Source organism: Indicator indicator, chromosome 1 (genome assembly GCF_027791375.1).
Source record: "Indicator indicator isolate 239-I01 chromosome 1, UM_Iind_1.1, whole genome shotgun sequence".
In the NCBI taxonomy this organism is placed as follows: Eukaryota; Metazoa; Chordata; class Aves; order Piciformes; family Indicatoridae; genus Indicator; species Indicator indicator.
This window is the reverse complement of record NC_072010.1, coordinates 28044471-28064149: the sequence shown is the minus strand read 5'-3', so window position 1 is coordinate 28064149 and position 19679 is coordinate 28044471. Positions and strand designations below refer to the sequence as shown.

The 19679-nt window shown below is 42.8% G+C and overlaps 1 protein-coding gene across 1 annotated transcript; it reads left to right on the top strand.

The window, feature by feature from the left end:
• The first annotated feature begins 9034 nt into the window (after window positions 1-9034).
• Window positions 9035-19401, top strand: STOML3 (stomatin like 3). Its single transcript, XM_054385481.1, has 7 exons — window positions 9035-9086; window positions 13101-13204; window positions 13928-14000; window positions 15718-15800; window positions 17356-17559; window positions 18927-19061; window positions 19201-19401. The coding sequence occupies exons 1-7, from the start codon at window positions 9035-9037 to the stop codon at window positions 19399-19401; spliced, it is 852 nt and encodes a 283-aa protein (XP_054241456.1).
• Window positions 19402-19679: the final 278 nt, after the last annotated feature.

Here is a 19679-nt window from a genome sequence, read left to right as displayed (position 1 = left end):
ATGTTATACTGGAGTATGGTTTAGCTAGCTGAGAATACATCTTTCCAAAGTATATAAAAGCATTTTAATTTGCTTCTAAAATAACGTTCCATAACATTCCCCTTGCCCCCACACCTCTCTGTGAATGAAATAATTGTTCTGTGGATAGGCTGCCTATCCAGCACTTTTGACTGCAGACTTCTGTGAATGTTTACAGACATGGGTCAAGTTCTTCTCTCCCTTATACTCATAAACTCACTGGTTCTCTACATGCTTCTTGGCTGTAAGCCACAACTTTATGGTGCTTATTACCCTGTGAATATAAGTGGGAGCAGAATTTGGAACATGGATTTTTTTTTTTTAGTATTTTTCCTTGGAAAACGTGCATAATTTTAAAGGCATATAGCTAAATTAACTGTATGGATTAGGAAGGGTTATGATGCAGCATATAGGAAGGTCTTGTTTTGTTAGTGAAATTCAGTTGTGCACTCTTCTAATAATGTTAGTACCTGTGGCAATGTGTAACACATCATTGAATATCATCTGTGTAAGAAACTCTTGGTCATGTTCTAGAGAACTGAGATGAATGATATTCAATCCTGTGATTAAATTAAAACGTAGAGGATACTATACTGTAGAAAAGCTCTGCACCTAGAGTTTTACTTTTTTAAAGATAAAATTCTGCTGGGAGATGTTGCTAATGTATTTTCTTTCAAGATGTGAACAGACATTTTTAGAACATTAACAGAAATTCCTGTATTGGTTTTTAAAACAGTTTTTTTAATAAAAAGTTTACAGTCATGATGAAAAGGCTTTGCTGACTATTTACATATTTGCCTGAAATACAGATGAATAAACTTGTTTTTACTAAGAAACTTCCTAATGTTTGATCTTGCTTTTGATGTTTTCTTGCAGTGCTGAACTTTATACTGAATTGTGAAATTTGTTTCCAAAAGAGTGAGAATAGAAATATTAAAAAAAAAATCCTATGAAGTGTTTAGATAAAACACTGAATAGTGTCCTTGATAGTGTGTCAGCAGTTAGGTAACCTTGCATTTGATAATCAAATTTACAAAGTACTTTACAGATGAAAAGTTGCACTTTTTTGTTGTGTGAAACCTGTTGAATTCTAATGATTCTCCACTTTGAACTGCTCTTAAAATCAGTGCTTTGTATCTTGACTCATGAAACCTGTAGAAAACAATCTCTACCATCTTTCATTCTCATTCTTTTTATGACTTGTTCTTTGTAGGTTTGTAGATCAGTTGGAGGAGAAAATAAAAATATAGATATACATTTAAGAGGAAATTGGCTTTCGTCCCATAGCTGTGGATATAAAGTGGCTCCAAGTCAGTAAGCATTTTGTAACTTCACTGAGGTGCTGAGTTTGATCTCTGGTTTGAGTCCTAGTTTTCCCTTCAAACAATCAAAGTTTAATTCACATTACCTGGTAGTCAAAAATAAGTACCAGACATCAGCTGTTACACAATGCTTTATGAAAAAGTAAGTAGTTTGTAGGTCTGGTTATGAAAGCATCTACTGAGTGGTCATGGGCTGTGGGCTGTCACTTTTATTTCTGTCTGAACTTTAGACAGAGAATACCTAAAAGGTTGAAGCTGTGTTTCTCCAAATGAATACAGGTGAGAAATAGTGAATATCCACTGTGTTTGGTGCTATTCTCCTGAAACAATGTACTTGTTAAGTGGTGTCCAGCCACTTTACCCAGAAAAGAGTATTTCATGCACTGCTAGTATAGTTTTAATAGGAGGTTGACATGAGTGTTTAGATAAGTGAAAAAACAGGCTAAGAGTCATTAAACTATCAAGGGTTTTTTGCCTTGAATACACTCAGGTTCTTACTGAATCATATTGAGCAGGGTTGTGGAAATTGAACTTTCCAGTAGTTATCATTGAGGGTAAATTTCAATTTCTTAAATATTTGTCTGAATATAAAATTGTTCTTTTATTAATTTTTTTTCACTTCAGGAATAAAGTCTCTGTTCTGCATTGCAGCAAACTCCTGGGACCCAGCCTTGGAATTTCTGAAGGGAATGGTTAGTCCTGACTTTTTCATGTTTACTTGAGCACCATTTAAAAAAAGCGAAGAAGTCTGCTCCTGAGCCAAACCATGCTGGATCTTACGCTGAGCCTGTTCTGGGAAAGGGCTGTTGCTGTATGACTTAACTCTGGGCGAGCTATGGTTTTTTTAATTTTTTTTTTCATTATTCAAGTTTCCTATCACTGCTGTATTTCAGCCATGTTGACAGACTGCAAAGATGAGATGTAGCAAAATGTTCTTTTAAATAAAATCTAAGAACATACTGGGATTGTGTTTGCAAATACAAGTTTCAGTTATTTCTATCAAATGCTTCCATTGCAGCTGTAGTGAATATGAGAGAAACAGCAATTTTGCTGTTCTCTTCCTCTGATTTGCAAATGAGGGCTGGGACTTTGGCTGGGCCTGGAAGGAAACTCACTGTGGTATCAGTCTGCTTACTTTCTTGCAAATTGCCTTCCTTTCTAGACTCAGATGGAATCAACCCCTTAGTTTCATATTTACTCATGCTCTAGTGAAGTGTAGCTAAAGGGGTACCCCCTCTCATCTACCCATCTTCAGCCCTTTTCTCAGGGAGAAGGAGTGGGAGGGGCGTGCTTCTATAAGCAAGAGGATAGTACTATTGATTTTCTGTCTCCTGCCCCTTCTAATTTTTCCCCTGAGGGAATGTAATGATAAGCCTGAAGCAGAGGCTAGTGTCTAGGCAGAATTCAAGGCCAGAAAATGCCTAGGCTGAGACGTCCTTAGGGAGTGGCATGGAAAAGAAAGTAGTATGGGCCTAAAATGGTCAGAAAGAGACAGAAACCTACAGCTCTCAGGTGCAGACTGCCCAATGACTTGATAGCTTCAGGGTGAGCACTATTTTGCAGAATCCTAGAATATTAGGTGTTGAAAGGGGACCTTCGAAGATCACCTAGTCCAAGCTCTGTGCTGGAGCAGGATCACCTAGGTCATACGGAAACATGTCCAGGCAGGTTCTCCTTGGCTGGAGATACTACAGCATCTCTGGCCAGCCTGTTGCAGTGCTATCATCCTCACAGTGAAAAAGTTTTTTCCTTGTGTTTATGTGGAACCTCCTATGCTCCAACTTGCACTCATTGCTCCTTGTCCTATCAGTGGCCTGGCTGTCTGCTTCACAGTTACCCTTCAGGTAAAGATTAATGAGATTCCCCCCTCAGTCTCCTCCAAGCTCAGCCTTTCCTTGTAAAAAAGATGTTCCATAAAGGAGATGTTGATCATCTTTGTGGCTCTGTTCTGAGCTCTTCCAAGCAGTTCCCTGTCCTTGAACTGAGGGGTCCAGAACTAGACACAATATTCCAGGTGTGACCTCACCAGGGCAAAGTAGGGGAGGAGGAGGAGAACCTCTCTGGACCTACTGCCCACATCCCTTTAACGCACCCCGGAATGCCTTTGGCCTTTTTGGCCACAAGGACCCATTGCCGGCTCATGGTCACCAGGACTGCCAGGTCCTTTTTCCCAGAGCTCCTCACTAACAGGTCAGACTCCAACCTATACTGGTTCAAGGGTTTCTTTCCCAGATGCAAGACTCTAAACTTGTATTTCATTTGATTCCTCCCCACCCAACCCTTCATCTGTATCAGCCACTCCACCCAGTTTTGTGTCATCAGCAAACTTGCTGCCAGTGCACTCTGTTCCCTTGCCTAGGTTGCTGATGAATATGTTGAATAGCACTAGTTGCAGTGCCAACCCCTGAGAGACTCCACTAGTTACACGCTTCCAACTAGACTCTGTCCCATTGACCACAACTCTCTGACTTCTTTCCTTCTACCCGTTCCCAATCCACCTCACTACCTGATCATTCCAACCATACTTCCTCGGTTTAGCTGCAAGGATGCTGTGGGAGATGGTGTCAAATGCTTTACTGAAATGAAGGTAAACCTCATCCACTGCACTACCATCATCTATCTACCTGGTTATGTCCTCATAAAGGGCTCAGATTAGTCAAACATGGCTTCTCCTTTGGTAAAACCATGTTGACTGCTCCGAATGACTGTCTCATCCTTCATTTGCCTAGAGGCAGTGTTCAGCATAAGTCGTTCCATCACCTTTCCAGGTATGGAGGTGACTTATTCATAGTTACCCAGGTCCTCCTTGCCCTTTTTGAAGACGGGGGTGATGTTTGCTTTCTCCCAATCCTTGGGCATCTCCTGTTCCCCACGATTTACCAATGATGGACAGTGGCCTAGCAATGACTTCCACCATCTCCCTTAGCACCCAGGGGTGCATCCCATTGGGACCCACAGATTTATGGATGTCCAGATTGCTTAACTTATCCCTAACCCAGAATTTAGAAAACTATGTGTAGTAATTACCATTCTGGTTTTTACAGACTTTGAAGTGGGTGTTGGGTCTGTAGACTATATCTCTGCAACTGGATGATGTGATAAATGGGAGCAATGGGACACCTCAGGGAAATTGTAAAGGACTGGTGCCATTTACAAAGGTAGCAGTTGGAGAATAGCCTGCTTACACATAAGCACTTCATCATCATGTCTGACCTGAGCCTTTATGCTGCTTTCAGAACAGGCATTGAAGGCTTTAGCTATATCAGCACACTACAGAAATCATTGAGTTACCACCAAGCCCAAACATGTTTATCTCATGTTTCTTCTGAGTCACTAAGTCCTGCTAAAAAGTAGCTTTGAACTCAAACTGGTTTTCTTTGTAGTACTATGCAATGATCACAGTATATCAGAGGTTGGAAGGGACTTGCCAGAGCAGGATTACTCAGGGCAGTCCACACAGGAAAGCATCCAGGTGGGTTTTGAAAGTCTCCAGAGGAGACTCTGCAACCCCCCTGTGGAGCCTGTTCCAGTGCTCTGTCACCCTCTCTGTAAAGAAGTTTCTCCTCATGTTGAGGGGAAATCTATGTTCAGGTTTGATACAGCGCTGTGCCATGCTGCAGAGCACCAGTGAACTTGCAGCTTAGTTTGCAATCTGCTTTGCCCTGCAGCCCTCACATGTTTTCTTCTCTGAGTATTTTAGAGCACTTTGGGACACAAGTTATCCATATGCCCCCATGCAGCATAACAGAGGAAGGATTGACATTGCCCTGCCTCTGTCTTCAAATTTTTGAAAGAGGGAACAAAAGTTCAGGAGAAGTTAACTTGGAGAAACTAATACAGAGATGTTTCTGAACATAAAAGAAAAACACCATCTGCTTTAGTCACCTTTCAAGGAATATATTTACAGGCACCCTAGGGAATTATCAGTAAACAGCAGGGAGCAATTATTTCTGTTAGATGAGCAAAACATGTTAAAATGTGTCTGGTTGTATAAGCAGCTATGTAGATGGTGGCATTCAGATGGTTTGGCATATTTTCAATAAACTGAGTTGCTGTAAATTAAAAGTGTTGAGGCAGTGTTGCACATTATGGTTTTGCTTCTGAAATAATGAAAGCACATTTTAATTCAAATTGTTCACCCTTGCTTCCCTGCTAGTAGACATCTGTGCTGAACAGGTTCGACCTTACAGCTCAGTACAAGAAGGAATCTAATGAGGAAAATGGTACAAATTACTTCACCTGGATATTGTCACATATTTGTGAGGGTGTTGCAATAAGCATGGCAACCCCAGTTTTGCAAGCTGATTGTGCTTATGGTTTACACTGATTTAAAACATCTGTACCATGGTATAGTTTTGTCTCAGTGAAGCTAAGAAAAAGGATTCAGCTTTGAATGACCCCTCTGGGACTAATGTGATTCCTTGCAGGGGAAAGGACTTAAATGAAATTAATTTGGAGCCAGATCTTCAAAGATAGTCTAGATGGGATGGGATGCCCACAGAATACGGCTGTATAATTAATGCAGGTGTATGTCAAAATTATGGATTGCATATGAAAAGAACCTCTCAACATTTTTGAGACAACAAGCAACAGTTTTGTGTCCTTTGAGAAGACTGCTTGCTGCTGCTGCAGCCTTCAAAAATGACAGTCTGAAAAGATAATGTATGGCTTGAATATCAATATCCAAAAGCATTTTGTGAAAAACACTCTTATTTGGGGGAACAATAAGATGTAGGCAATTGAGGAGACTCTTGCAGTGCCTAGATGGTAACTTCTTGGGCCAGGTGATAGTCATACCTGAGGAAATGCAGTACTGGATCTGATGGTCATAAGTGCAAGAGAACTCATCAGTGATGTCAAGGTTAGGGGCAGCCTGGGCTGCAGTGATCGTGCACTGGTGGAATCAGCAGTCCTAAGGGATATGGGACAGGCAAGAAGTATAGTGAGGACTCCAAATTTTAGGAAGGCAAACTTCCAGCTACTTAAGGAGTTATTGTCAGTAGGACCCCATGGGAAAGAATCCTTAGGGACAGAGGAGCAGAGCAGAGCTCGCAGGTCATTAAGGATATTGTCCTTTGAGAGTAAGACCTCTTGATCCCTGTGAGTCAGAAATCAGGCAAGGAAGGGAAGAGACCAGCATGTCTGAATAGAGACCTGGTCAAAATAAAGAGCAAGAGGGAACTGCACAGGTAGTGCAAGCAGGTACAGATAACCTGGGAGGAGTATAGGAATATTGCCTGGTTGTGTAGGGATGAGGTCAGGAAGCCCAAAGCACAGCTAGAGCTGAACCTGGTAAAGGACAATGGCTCAATGTCCTGTCAATGAGACAGGTGACAAGTGGTGTCCCTCAAAGGGTCTGTATGGGTACCAGTGCTGTTCAATGTCTTCAGCAATAATATAGACAGTGAGACAGTGCACCCTCAGGAAGTTTGCAGATGATACCAAGGCAAATGGTGTGGCTGATAAGAGTGAAGGACAGGATGCTATCCAGAGGGACTTGGACAGACTGGAGAAGTGGGCTAAGGAGAATCTCATGAGGTTCGATAAGGCAAAGTGCAAGGTCTTGCACCTGGTTCAGGACAATCCTGACAGGCTGAGTGATGGTGAAATTGAGAACAGTCCTGCACAAAAGGACTTGGAGGTATTGGTGGATAAGAAGCTGAACATGAGCCAACAACACACACTTGCAGCCCAGAATGCAAATCAGATCCTGGGCTGAATCAAAAGAAGCACGGTCAGCAGATTACCACTCTGCTTTGGTGAGACCTCACCTAGAGTACTGTGTCCAGCCCTGAGGCCCCAACACAAGAGGGACATGGACCAGCTGGAGCAGGTCCAAGAGGAGGGCCACGACGATGATCAGAGGGTTGGAGCACCTCTCCTATGATCACAGGCTGAGAGAGTTGGGGCCATTCATCCTGGAGAAAAGATGGCTCTGGGGACACCTTTCAGCAGCATTTCAGTATTTGAAGTGGACCTACATGAAGGCTGGGGAAGGACTGTTTAGAAGGGCTTGTAATGATAGGATGAGGGACAATGATTTTAAAGGAGGAGAGTAAATTTAGGTTAGACCTAATGAGTTCTTTACAATGAGAATGGTGAAATACTGGAACAGGTTCCCCAGCAATGTGATTGAGGCCCTGTGTCTGGAGACATTAAGATCAGACTTGATGTGTCTCTGGGGAGCCTGATCTAGTTGGAGGTGTCCATGCTCACTGCAGGGAGGCTGGCCAAAATTACTTTTGAGGGTGCCTTCCATCCTGATGCAATCTGTGAACCTGTGAAAATTTTAAGACTTTGGAGATGAAATGCCACTACTACGATTTTAAAGTTATCTAGCACAACAGGGATTGCCCTATAGTGATGGGAAGTATCAAGAAGGGTGTGATGACCTATACTACCCAGCATGGGGACCTCACCTGGAGGATTTTTTATGTTGCTACTATTTAAGATGAGAACAGTAGCTGAACCCCATACTAAGAGGGGTCCAGCAGAGAAGCAGTACTCAGTCTGCATTCCCTGGCTTTATAGAATCATGGAATTATTTAGGTTGTGAAAGACCTTTAAGGTTGTTGAGTGAAACCGTTAACCTAGCACTGCTAAGTCCACCTCTAAATCATGTCCCTTAGCACTATGTCTGCATCTCTTTTAAATACCTCTAGGGATGATGTCTCAACCACTTCCTGGGCAGCCTGTTCCAGTGCTTGACAACCCTTTCTGTGAAGAAGTTTTTCCTATCATCCAACCTAAACCTCCCCTTGTGCAATTTGACACCATTTCCTCATATCCTCTTGCTTGTTACTTGAGAGAAGAGACCAAAGGCTCACCTTGCTACAACCTCCTTTCGGGTAGTTGTAGACAGCAATAGTGTTTGCCCTGAGCCTCCTTTTCTCTAGGCTCAGGTCTCTCAGCTGCTCCTCACAGGACTTGTTCTCTTTTATCTTAGAATCACAGAATCAACCAGGTTGGAAGAGACCTCCAAGATCATCCAGTCCAACCTATCACCCAGCCCTATCCAATCAACACTAAGTGCCTCATCCAGTTTTCTCTCGAACGTCTCCAGTGATGGCGACTCCAGCACCTCCCTGGGCAGCCCATTCCAATGGGCAATCACCCTCTCTGTGAAGAACTTCCTCTTAACATCCAGCCTATACCTCCCCTGGCACAACTTGAGACTGTGTCCCCTCATTCTGCTGCTGGTTGCCTGGGAGAAGAGACCAACCCCCACCTGGCTACAACCTCCCCTCAGGTAGCTGTAGACAGCAATGAGGTCACCCCTGAGCCTCTTCTTCACCAGGCTGAACACCCCCAGCTCCCTCAGCCTCTCCTCATAGGGTTTGTGTTCCAGGCCCCTCTCGTTCTGTTGTGTCCTTTTTTTTTATCTCTGGTGGCAGATGTTACTGATTCTTAGAAAATTTCCAGTTTAGATTTTGTGGGAGTCTAAAATCAGCTGGGTTGAGTGCATCTCCAGCCAGAAGACTGTGGAGTTACATCAGAGACAACCCTAATCCATAAGTCTTTGTTTTTGTAAACATACCCTCCTCACCCAGGCAACTAACTCACAGAGGGCTCTTGTACAACTGGGGATTTCTCCTCTCACCCTGCCTCTCTCTTCATGCATTGTGTGAGCACTGTGCAGTTTCCAGACATGCTGCTGTCTTGCCTGTGAGGGGTCAGAGCTTCCCTTGAATCTGATGGATCCCCAGAGAGAGACACCGAAGAAAAACAACGTGGAACATCTAATTGGTAAGCCTCACTTTATGTGTGTTTTCTTATTCAATAATAATTAAAAGAACCAAAACCAAGCAAAAAAAGTATGTTTGATCCTAGGTATTTATTATGTCTCCCAAATAGGCTGGAGATGAAAATTTGGAATCTGCCACTGAGTAAATTGCCTCATACTGCCCTGCCAGTGTACATCAGAATCTATTTTCCAGCAAAGTGACCCCAGGGACTGAAAACCTGGGGCTCTTGGTACACTTCCTGAAGTAGGGGCAGGGTGGAAAGGGGAAAGTATACATGAATTAGGGAAGGTAGAAGAACTTTTCAGCCAAAAAAGGACACTTAATGTGCTTGCACTTGCATGATGGTGGTCTCTTCAACCAAAAGAACTGCTGCCAAACCAAACTGTTGCTGGCAGTGTGTGCTGTTTCACCACTGTGTCTGGCTATAAATATGGATAGTGTGGTGGGGTGAGCATGAGCCTTGGCAGGAATGATTTGGGTGATTGTATAAAGCAGAAGGGCACATAGTGGGTACAAGACTCTGAGTCTATTCTATCTCTTTTTTACTGTAGGAGACTTGAGAGATTTTTGCCTGTGGCTCTTTTTATTCTTCACAAGACAACTTGGTCATGAGCTTTTAATTTCTTTTCCAGTTTGACACACACATCATGATTTTGGGTATCGGGTGTGTTTATGATATAACAGGATGCATGTATCAAGAAAAAAAATGAGGGACACACTGCAGGTGTCCTTTATCTTTTCCACAACAGCTGATTCATGGCCTCTCACATATTGCAGAGCATTGCAAATCTTGATTTATTCTCAACTGTAGACCCAAGTGAGTTTTTTGGGTGGTTATGACTATTATAACCCACATACAGGCATGGCAGAACCAGGTGATTGATACATTAGGTTGTGACTGATCCTTACACTTCACTGTCATGTTTTTCTATTAACACTGTTGTGTTTTTAAAATTCTCTTTAAATAATTTAAGTCTCTGTAAAATCTTGTGGTTAAATTGTTTGGAAGTTTGGGATAATCAGAGAATATCTGTGGTGTCCTGGGGTGCATTAAGAAGAATGTGTCCAGCAGATCGAGGGAGGAACTTCTTTACTGTAAGGGTCACAGAGCACTGGAGCAGGCTCCCCAGAGAGGTTGTGGAGTGTCCTTCTCTGGAGACTTTCAAGACCGGTCTGGATGTGTTCCTGTGTGACCTATGCCAGATTCTATAGTCCTGCTCTGGCAGGGGAGTTGGACTCGAAGATCTCCAGAGGTCCCTTCCAACCCCTAACATCCTCTGATCCTGTGATCTTTTGGGGAGCTAGATCTCGATTTTCTATTAGGAAGACATACTTTCATACCCTGCTTTTCTCACTGGAATCTATGTTTTTAGCTGGCATCAAAATCTCTAGAACTGTTCTTATGGAGAAGGATTTAACTGTACTTTGTCAAGTTTGGGATTTTTGCCTATAGTGGTTATAAGGATAAACCACTTTGAGAGTGACAGAGAAACGGAGTCGTCTTCTTCTCTGGAGATTTTCAAAACACTCCTAGACATGTTCCCGTGCAATCTGATCTAGGCAAAGGTGCTTTAGCATGTGAATTGGACTAGAGGATCTCCAGGGATCCTTTCTGACCCCTACCATTCTATCATAAGTGATATAGTGCACCCCTACATCTTCTCCGCTGCACAAGTATCTATCTGCAGAATGCAGGCATTTGTTCCCAGCCATTCTCCCCTGACTGTAGACTGTGTCATTCCTAACAGGTGTCTTCACAGTGGTCTCATGTGAGTGGTGGCAGATAATACTACAGTCCAAAATTACTTTTGAGGAGGTTCTTCATAATCAAATTTGACACTGGAGAAAAAGATCTTCTGGCATTTTCCTGCAAACTACTCATTTCGATGAAATAGAGAGTGTGAAATGTTGAGTTCCACTGAATAAAAACACCCCTTCATTATTAATTTTCCCATGTTTTAGATTAATAATTATGAATTATGGCCTGTTTGGGAGTTTTCTTGATCTCTTTCACCTGATTAATAAAACACCTGCCCATTGGCACTTCATTTACCTGTTGTAACCTGACATACCACTGGTATAACATGAAGCTCATAACATGATGCATTAAAGGTTTTCACAATTAAATCTTAAAAGTTCTATCTTCATGCACATGACCTGAAGGTTTGCATGGTAATTTACTCAGGGGAACTCCTCAAATCATTCCTACCACTGGCTGCAGAATTGCTAATGATACCTTACGAAATAGCCAGGGATTTCAAATTGCTGTTTGTTGGAAAGGGTTGGGAAGAAAGATGGGCTCCCAGTGCACAGTTCTGTGCTCCCAGAGAGGCCTGAAACTTGGATGCAAATGTATTTATGTGTGAGCAACTAAATGTGCAGAAGGTACCTCAGAAATACAATGTGCAAAACTGCAAGCAGCAAAGGGCTTGGTTGTAACACCCTGGTCTGCAATTCACACTGCCAGCAGGCGTAGGCCAGCTGTGTGCTGAGGTACCCAAGGGAGGAAGGAGCTGCAAGAGGGCTGTCTTGTGTCTTCTCTGCAGCTGCTAGGGGCTTTCTGACAAACCTGCCAGTCCTGCTTTGCTGGTCTGTTAGCTTGTGCCTTACATATCAGGTAGCCTCATGCTGTTTCACTGTGGTGACAAGCTTTTTCTCACAAAGTATAAAATGAATTGGTTTATGTTCTATTTATCAGTTTTTATCTGCATATGAATTATGTCTCCTGTCAGAAATTCCCAGTGCTGGCCTTCATCTTTCAAATAACATGTCCATTAACACACCACATCTTTCCATCAACATGGAGGAGGTTCTCTGAAGAGACCTGAGTCTTCTTCCCTCTCTCCTGCCTCTTCCCCTTGCACTGGGAAACATAGGTTGTGGTGTTCAGCTTCCCATCTGCTGATGTTCATGCCTGCAAAAATCCTTTTCTGCCCCAGATCTGGCAGTTGAGTAGCCCCTGGGGCTAGACCAACCTGTATCCCTGCTGCTTCTGCTTTTCTCTCCTGATCCAAGGCATTTCTGCACTAGCAAAATTCAGCTGACCTTACAGCACTCTGTTCTGGTGACAGGAATGTCCTGTTTGCCCTCTTACATGCCTCTTTGAGTACCTCAGCAGCCCCAGCCCCTCCCCACTTCAAAGAGAGTTGCTCTTTGACCACCTTTTTCTTACAAAGGGCCTCCCAAACTTTCAGTCCTTGAACAACAACTCACCGCTGCCTTCTCTTCAAGCATTAAAATAATGAAATTATTTTGATACATATTTTGATTTCATTATAATGAAATAATGAAATTGCATTTTGTGAAATTTTGGGATGAAATGAAATGAATGCAGTGAGAAAACTACTGAGAAAGCATAAGCCTGCATTTTGACAGGCACTGATTTTGAAGCTGATGGTCCAGTGGATTAACTGGTCCATCAATATTCCTCAAAATGTTCATCCAAAGACAGCAGCAGTTCCCTCATTTGCCTTGTTGTCTATTTCATACAAATTAAATCTTCTACCCCAGCCATGGTGCAATGATGGAACACTGGAACAGGTTGCCCAGGGAGGTGGTTGAGGCCCCTTCCCTCCATATATTCAAGGTGAGGTTCGACAAGGCCCTGGACAACCTGGTCTAGTTGAGGATGTCCCTGCTGACTGTGGGGAGGTTGGACTAGATGACCTTTGGAGGTCCCTTGCAGCCCAGACCATTCTATGATTCTATATCCATAGACACTTCATCCAATGATTTATTTCTCCTTCACAGCCCCCGACTTCGGCATTTTTCCTCTATATTTCTTATTGCAAAATGTACTTTCTGATCCTTCTAACCTTTTGGGTAGAGTGGCTGTAAGGTTGGATCCTTGTTTAGACCTTTTGTGGCTTTCTGTAACTCATGGCAGGGAGGAAGAAGGTGTGACTCTCTGTGGACTTTGCAGTCTCTCATGATTGCCCTGAGCCAGATCTACATCTCTTGGATAACTCTTTTCAAATTTTTCATTAATTTCTCCTCTTCCTTATTTTTTTAATAGCCAGCAGGCAGGGAGGAATTGGTATCTGTGGCTGGATCCTGGTTTCCCTTTCATTCCTTCTGGTGCTTATTACCTTTCCTATTTCCATCTGGGCATGTGTCAAGGTAAGTTAGTGGGTTCTGAGGCACATAAAGAATGTTTTATTATCATCACTGTTACTTACGTTTTTTGATTTATTGATTTTGTTATGGCAAGGCACTTTAAATTCATTTTTTGGAATCATAAGGGCTTGCAGCAAAGATGTGGTTTGGGACCAAGATTCATGTTCTTCCACTGATTTTCTGTATCACCACAACTTACTCTTTTAATTTCTTGCAATTTCAACATCCATTGTAACACTGGGAGAATAAATCTACAGACTTTTTCTGAAGAACTTGTATATGATGCTGCCAGCAAGAGTGATTAACGTGAGTACATTAGAAGAGTGGCATTGAGCAGCTGTATAACCTAAACCCATGAAATGCCCCTTCCAGACATGGGCATAATATGATTAATTTAAAGCAATTTTTAGGGGTGAGTTACCAGAGTGATTGCCCTGAACACCAGGTCCTGATACACTAATGTGTTTGATTTGTTTTGTGACCTATTTACAGGGCTATGGTCTGAGTTTTTCCATCAAAGCATGAGGTGAGGAGAAAAAGCCAAATGCCTGGTGATTGGAAGCTTTGTTGGATGATTCCAATCATTGTTTGTACTTTTTCGCACATTAGTTGTGGACGCCGAAGATTTCAAAATTCAGACTAGAGAGCAGAACTAGAATTAATTCTATTAATTGATTCTATGATTCTAATTAGTTGTAAAATTGTAAATGTAAAATATTTTCCTAGGTCATCAGAGAATACGAACGTGCTGTTGTCTTTCGGCTGGGACGTATACTGTCTAAGAAAGCAAAGGGACCAGGTGATGCATGCAGTTTCATTCTGTTATGATGCAGTGCTCTTTTTTTTTTTTTTTTTATTGTGATGCACTCTGGCTGCATAGAGAATTGCAGAGGTCCTTCTTTGTGGGGTGCTCACGTGGCCAAGAAAGCCAACAGAATCCTGGCTCGCATTAGAAACATTGTGGCCAGCAGAAACCGGGAGGTGATCATCCCCCTGTACTCAGCACTTTTCAGGCCACGCCTCAAGTATTGTGTTAGTTCTGGGCCCCTCACTACAAGAAGGATATCAAGGTGATGGAGTGTGTCCAGAGAAGGGCAATGAGGCTCTCCAAGGGCCTGGAACACATGGCCTATGAGGAGTGTCTGAGGGAGCTGGGGTTCTTCAGTCCAGAGAAGAGGAGGCTGAGGGGAGACCTCATCACTCTCTACAAATACCTGAAGGGAGGTTGGAGTGAGGAGGGGGCCAGCCTCTTCTCCTTGGTGTCAAGTGACAGGAGTAGAGGAAAAGGTTACAAGCCGCACCAGGGAGGTTAAGGCTGGATATTAGGAAATATTTCTTCACTGAAAGGGTTCTCAAACATTAGAATGGTCTGCCCAAGGCAGTGGTGGAGTCACTGTCCCTGGGGGTGCTTAAGTGTTTAGGAGCATGGTTCAGTGTTGACCCTTCAGTACTGGATCAAGGATGATCTTTGAGGTCTCTTCCAACCAGATGTATTCTGTGATTCTGTGATACCATAAGAGGGGGATGTGATGGTCCTCTCTGCTGCAGTTCCTCTGCCTGCAGGCTGTTTTTCTCAAGAGAAGGTGAAGCCACCCCACAGCACAAACCTGAAGGCTGAAGACCTTGATACCATATATGGCTTTGCTGTTGAGTAGATTGGATAACAGAAGGTTGAGCTCATGCTGCAGGAGCTGGCAGATGACCAGGGAAATTTCAATGAGATCTTCCTCATTGAAGTTCCACCACAGACTTTTTTGAGTGACTGTGGCCACTCTCACTGTACCTCGCTTCCAATACTCTTTGTTGCTGCCAGCTGTTCATCTGTCTTCTGCTCTGAAAACAGTGAATGTATCAGGGCAGGGACACTGCATCAATACCAGGTTTGTTATGGTTACCTAGAGTCAGGTTACAACACTCAAGTACAAACCAAACCCAACAATTTGCATTGGGGCAGTTACCTTCTGTGCAATGAAATTAAGCAAACTGGAATTTGAAAGAAACCATCCTTTTCAAGTGCTGTCCTTATCAAATGAAAACTGAGTGGTCCAAAGAGCAGCTTGGGCAGGTGCAGAGCTCTTCTGCATGACTCTTCTGCATGACTCTTCTGCATGCAATTTGCACCTAAGCAAATTGCTGAGATTGTAAAGATATTTATGTCAAGTCTCCCTTTCCAATGTAGGGAAAGTGGGGACTCCTTCACATGAGATAACATGAGATAACATTCTTTGTGTGGGAGCCTGCAGGTGATGGGGGATGTCTTTCCTGGGGACACACATGCTGTACCAGAAACGGGTTATGATTTAAAAAGGAAAAGAAACAAAGACATGGAAGGAAGTTTTGCCAAGAGTCTCATGACAGATTTGAGACCAGAACTGCAATCTGCCTTGGGTCATTAAATTCTGATGGTGGACTCATTCCCCATTCTGTGGATATTTCCATCTGTGCATTGTTTACAGGATACCTAGTTCTAGACCTAGCTTTCAAAAGTGTTTAATCTAATTAATTTTATTTTTCAGGTTTGATCTTCATAATTCCATGTACAGATACGTTTATCAAGGTTGACCTTAGAACAGTTACATGTAGCATTCCTCCACAAGAGGTAACTATTCCCTAGCAGCCATCTAAGACAGAAATAAAAAGTGAAGCTGATTCTTGGCATGATCAGAGACAACGCAGGTGTTCTATCATCTTGCAGCTGTGAGCCACCATATAAGATTTAACTTATTTGCTGCATCTGCTGACTTCTAAACTGCTTACAAAACTTCTACATAGGAGAACCTGCAGATTCATCACTGCAGGTCAAGCAAACTCCTCTTGCTTGATGTTCAGAACTGTGAGATCAAAGGGAAGAGGGTTAGAACTGCAAATGAGAGACAGAGAGGACAGGAGGCGAGAGTCTAAGAAATTCCCAGTTGTATTGTTATTCCAAATACTGAAATGAAGTAATGAACTAGTGTAAGATAGTCAGAAATGACTGTCTTAATAAAATTGGATCTGACATGCAGCTCACTCAAACAAACTTTCAATAGCATGGTAGTCTCTGCTTGAGGGTAGTCACATTTCTGAAAAGACAACTTACACATGGGTGACAAATCTTAAATTAACAGGAATTAGCAGAAAAATCATACACAAAACTGTTTCAAGCAGGAATGGTGGGGTGTATTGACAAACACTGACTAAAGCATTTAATCCAAAGAACCAGTTGCTGAGCAATTTCTATCCTCCTGATAAAGATTTTTACTCCATGTGTGCCCAGCCCAGCTGCAGTACAATGCTTCTGATCATGGTGCTGGCACTGTTGTCTCCTTCCTTACACGAAGAGCAGAGGGGAAAGAGGTGGCCTCAGGAACCCTTTGGGATTTCCCACTGTGTTCCCCAGGAGCTGTTCATTGAACCATTATCTTTCCATAATTAATCACAAAAATCCTTTGCTCAGAGTGCAGATTGCAGGAGTGCATGTGATGAAAAGGTCAAAAGGAAGATGGTTGCAGAACTTGGGCTGTACAAGGCTAACAGCTTTTGGCAAGGCTGCACTGGTAGGCAGGGCTTCTGTGAAGCATTTACTTTCAGGCAGATGATGCTGAGGAGGGAAGAGACGGTATTGTTAGTGCTCTGATGAGGCCAAGTGGCTACTGAGGTATAGGGGACTTGTCTGGCAAAGGTGACACAACTCCTTTATGAATATTTAAATATTTTCCAGAGGTTTTTCCTCAAAATTTCTTGCACTTTGCTTTTATTTTTTTGTTTTAATTCTCTGCTGTTTCTTACAAATACGTCGTTTTGGGGAAGTATCAGAGATCTTCCCAAGTGCACACATTGTATAAAATCATTAATGGCCCCTGCTACAAGAAAGGAAGAAGATAACCATCCTTAATTACTGTAGAAGAAATTAATCTGATGAGATTTGCTTGCTATTGAAACAGTTGCTTAAAAGCTGTGTACAACATTTTGCCTCAGTTTAAACTTCAGTGACGCTGGAATAGCTGCCTTGAAGTAATTTCTCAGGGGGATGACAAAGAAATCAAACCAAATTATTAGTTCTCTTGAATTATCAGAGTCTGTTTTATGGGGGGGAGGGGAAACATGATTGCTCTTCCTTGACAAAGGATGTGTTGTTGGATCCTTTTATAATTCTGTACATTTCTTGAATGCAGATTCTCACAAAAGATGCTGTTACTACCCAAGTTGATGGGGTGGTGTATTACAGGATACACAGTGCTGTCAGCGCTGTTGCTAACATCACTGATGTCCACTCAGCTACCTCCCTCTTGGCACAGACAACCCTGAGAAATGTTCTAGGTACACAGAGCTTGGCTCAGCTCCTGGCAGGTCGTGAGGAGATTGCACATGGTATCCAGGTAAATCTATCTCTCAAAAGTCACTAACAAGCATGAAGACATGTTCTTGGGAGTAGTAAATTGGAAATAATTTCTCTTTCTTTCTTCATCAATGTTAACAATTTTTTTCCCCAATTATACATCCCATTACTTAGTGTCAAAAACAGTTATTCCAAAAGTATTTCCCCAGGTTTCTGTAGAAGAGTTATCTTCTATCAAGAAGTAACTAAAATTCTGAAATCATCCAGTGACTTGAATAAATAATTTTAATCTTTCCACAGAGGTTACTGCAAGCAGTGAGAAAGAAGTCTGCTGCTTGTGGGAAGCTCTATCTTGAGCAGACCCTTGATTGAGATTTCATCAAGGCAAGGCTTATATCTCCTGTCATAACAACTAGAAGTGCAGAACTGAGCAGCTATTTTATGACTTTAAAATCTGTTTTGCATTTTTAATTGGTAGCCTAGGAAGGAGCAGAGAAGAAATCCAAAACCTGATTTACTCTTTTCAGTCAGAGATGAGACACAATCAAATCAAAGAGAGATTGTACTCCTCTGCATCCAGGAGAGTAACCATGGGCAGAGCCAGGGACACACTGGTGATATGGACTGTAGTAGCACTTTGCAGTCTGAGCACAGAGGAGCATGTCAGTGCTGCAGGGCTGTGCTGTGTCTTTCACCCATAGGTGTCTTTATGTGCTTTAACAATGTTGTGCTGGCTAGAAGCCTCTGTAGTATTACTCTGTAAAAGGGAGAAGTTTGCTAAGTGTCCACCTAAAGAAAAGATGGAGATTATAATTTTGGAAGCACTAGAAAAGCCAAATAGATGATACTAGTGTTGATCAGCAAGGAGTTTCCTGAGGTCATAGTACAACACCTTGGGTGTTAGCGCTCCTGGAGGGCTCCACCTTTCTGTTGTGCAGTTTCACATGCAGCCTTCTTTTCTGTCCAAGCAGCAGGGTGTGCCATGAGAAGAGAAGACTGAGAGGGGATCTCATCAATGTGTATAAATATGTGAGGGGTGGGTGTCAGGAGGAGGGGGCCAGGCTCTTTTTGGTGGTTCATAGTGATAAGACAAGGAACAATGGGTTCAAACTTGAACATAGAAGATTTCACCTCAACACGAGGAGAAACTTCTTTACAGTGAGGGTGACAGAGCACTGGAACAGGCTGCCCAGGGAGATTGTGGAGTCTCCGTCTCTGTAGGCTTTCAAAACCCACCTGGATGCATTCCTGTGCAGACTACCCTAAGTGATCCTGCTCTGGCAGGGGGGTTGGACCTGATGATCTCTTGAGGTCCCTTCCAACCTCTGATATACTCTGATACTGTGATATTGTGATCTCTCTGTCCTCACTCTGCTTTTTATGGTGGGCTGTGTGTTTGTCCTTAAGGCTATCCTTGACAGTGCCACGGAACACTGGGGAATCAAAGTGGCTCGAGTGGAGATCAAAGACGTCAGAATTCCTGTGGCCATGCAGAGGGCAATGGCAGCTGAAGCAGAGGCTGCTCGAGAGGCAAGAGCAAAGGTGAGATCCACAGCAATGTCTACCCCAAGCTCCTGAATCATCGTCCCAGGCATCCAAATGCTTGTTTGTTTTCTCTCCATTCTAAAAGTGGATTTTACCACAGTATTACTGTGTCATTTCCATTTCTCTTACTTTGCAGGTTGTGGCAGCAGAAGGAGAAATGAACGCTTCTAAAGCCCTCAAGCAGGCCTCCATGGTGCTGGCTGAGTCTCCAGCAGGTCTTCAGCTCCGTTACTTGCAGACACTAACAACCTTGGCAGCAGAGAATAATTCCACCATTGTCTTTCCTCTCCCTATAAATATGCTTGAGAGTTTGTGGCAGAAAAATAGAGGGGGATAGAGACTGTTCTACACTAGTTACTTGGGCAGAGGTCTAAAGGGTTTCCTAGGAAGCAAGGAGTTCCAGATTACCAAAATTAAAGTAGACACATGACTGGGTTCTCTGTACCAAAAAGAAGAGTCAAAACAGTTGACTAACCACACGTAGCTCCCACATCAGGAGACTGCATTTGCAAAGCTCAGGCACAAAACACTTTCAGCTTAGACACATCTCAAGTGAAAAATGAAGAGAGTATGTAGAATGTAATAAAACATGTAAAATGCTTGTTAGACTTGGTA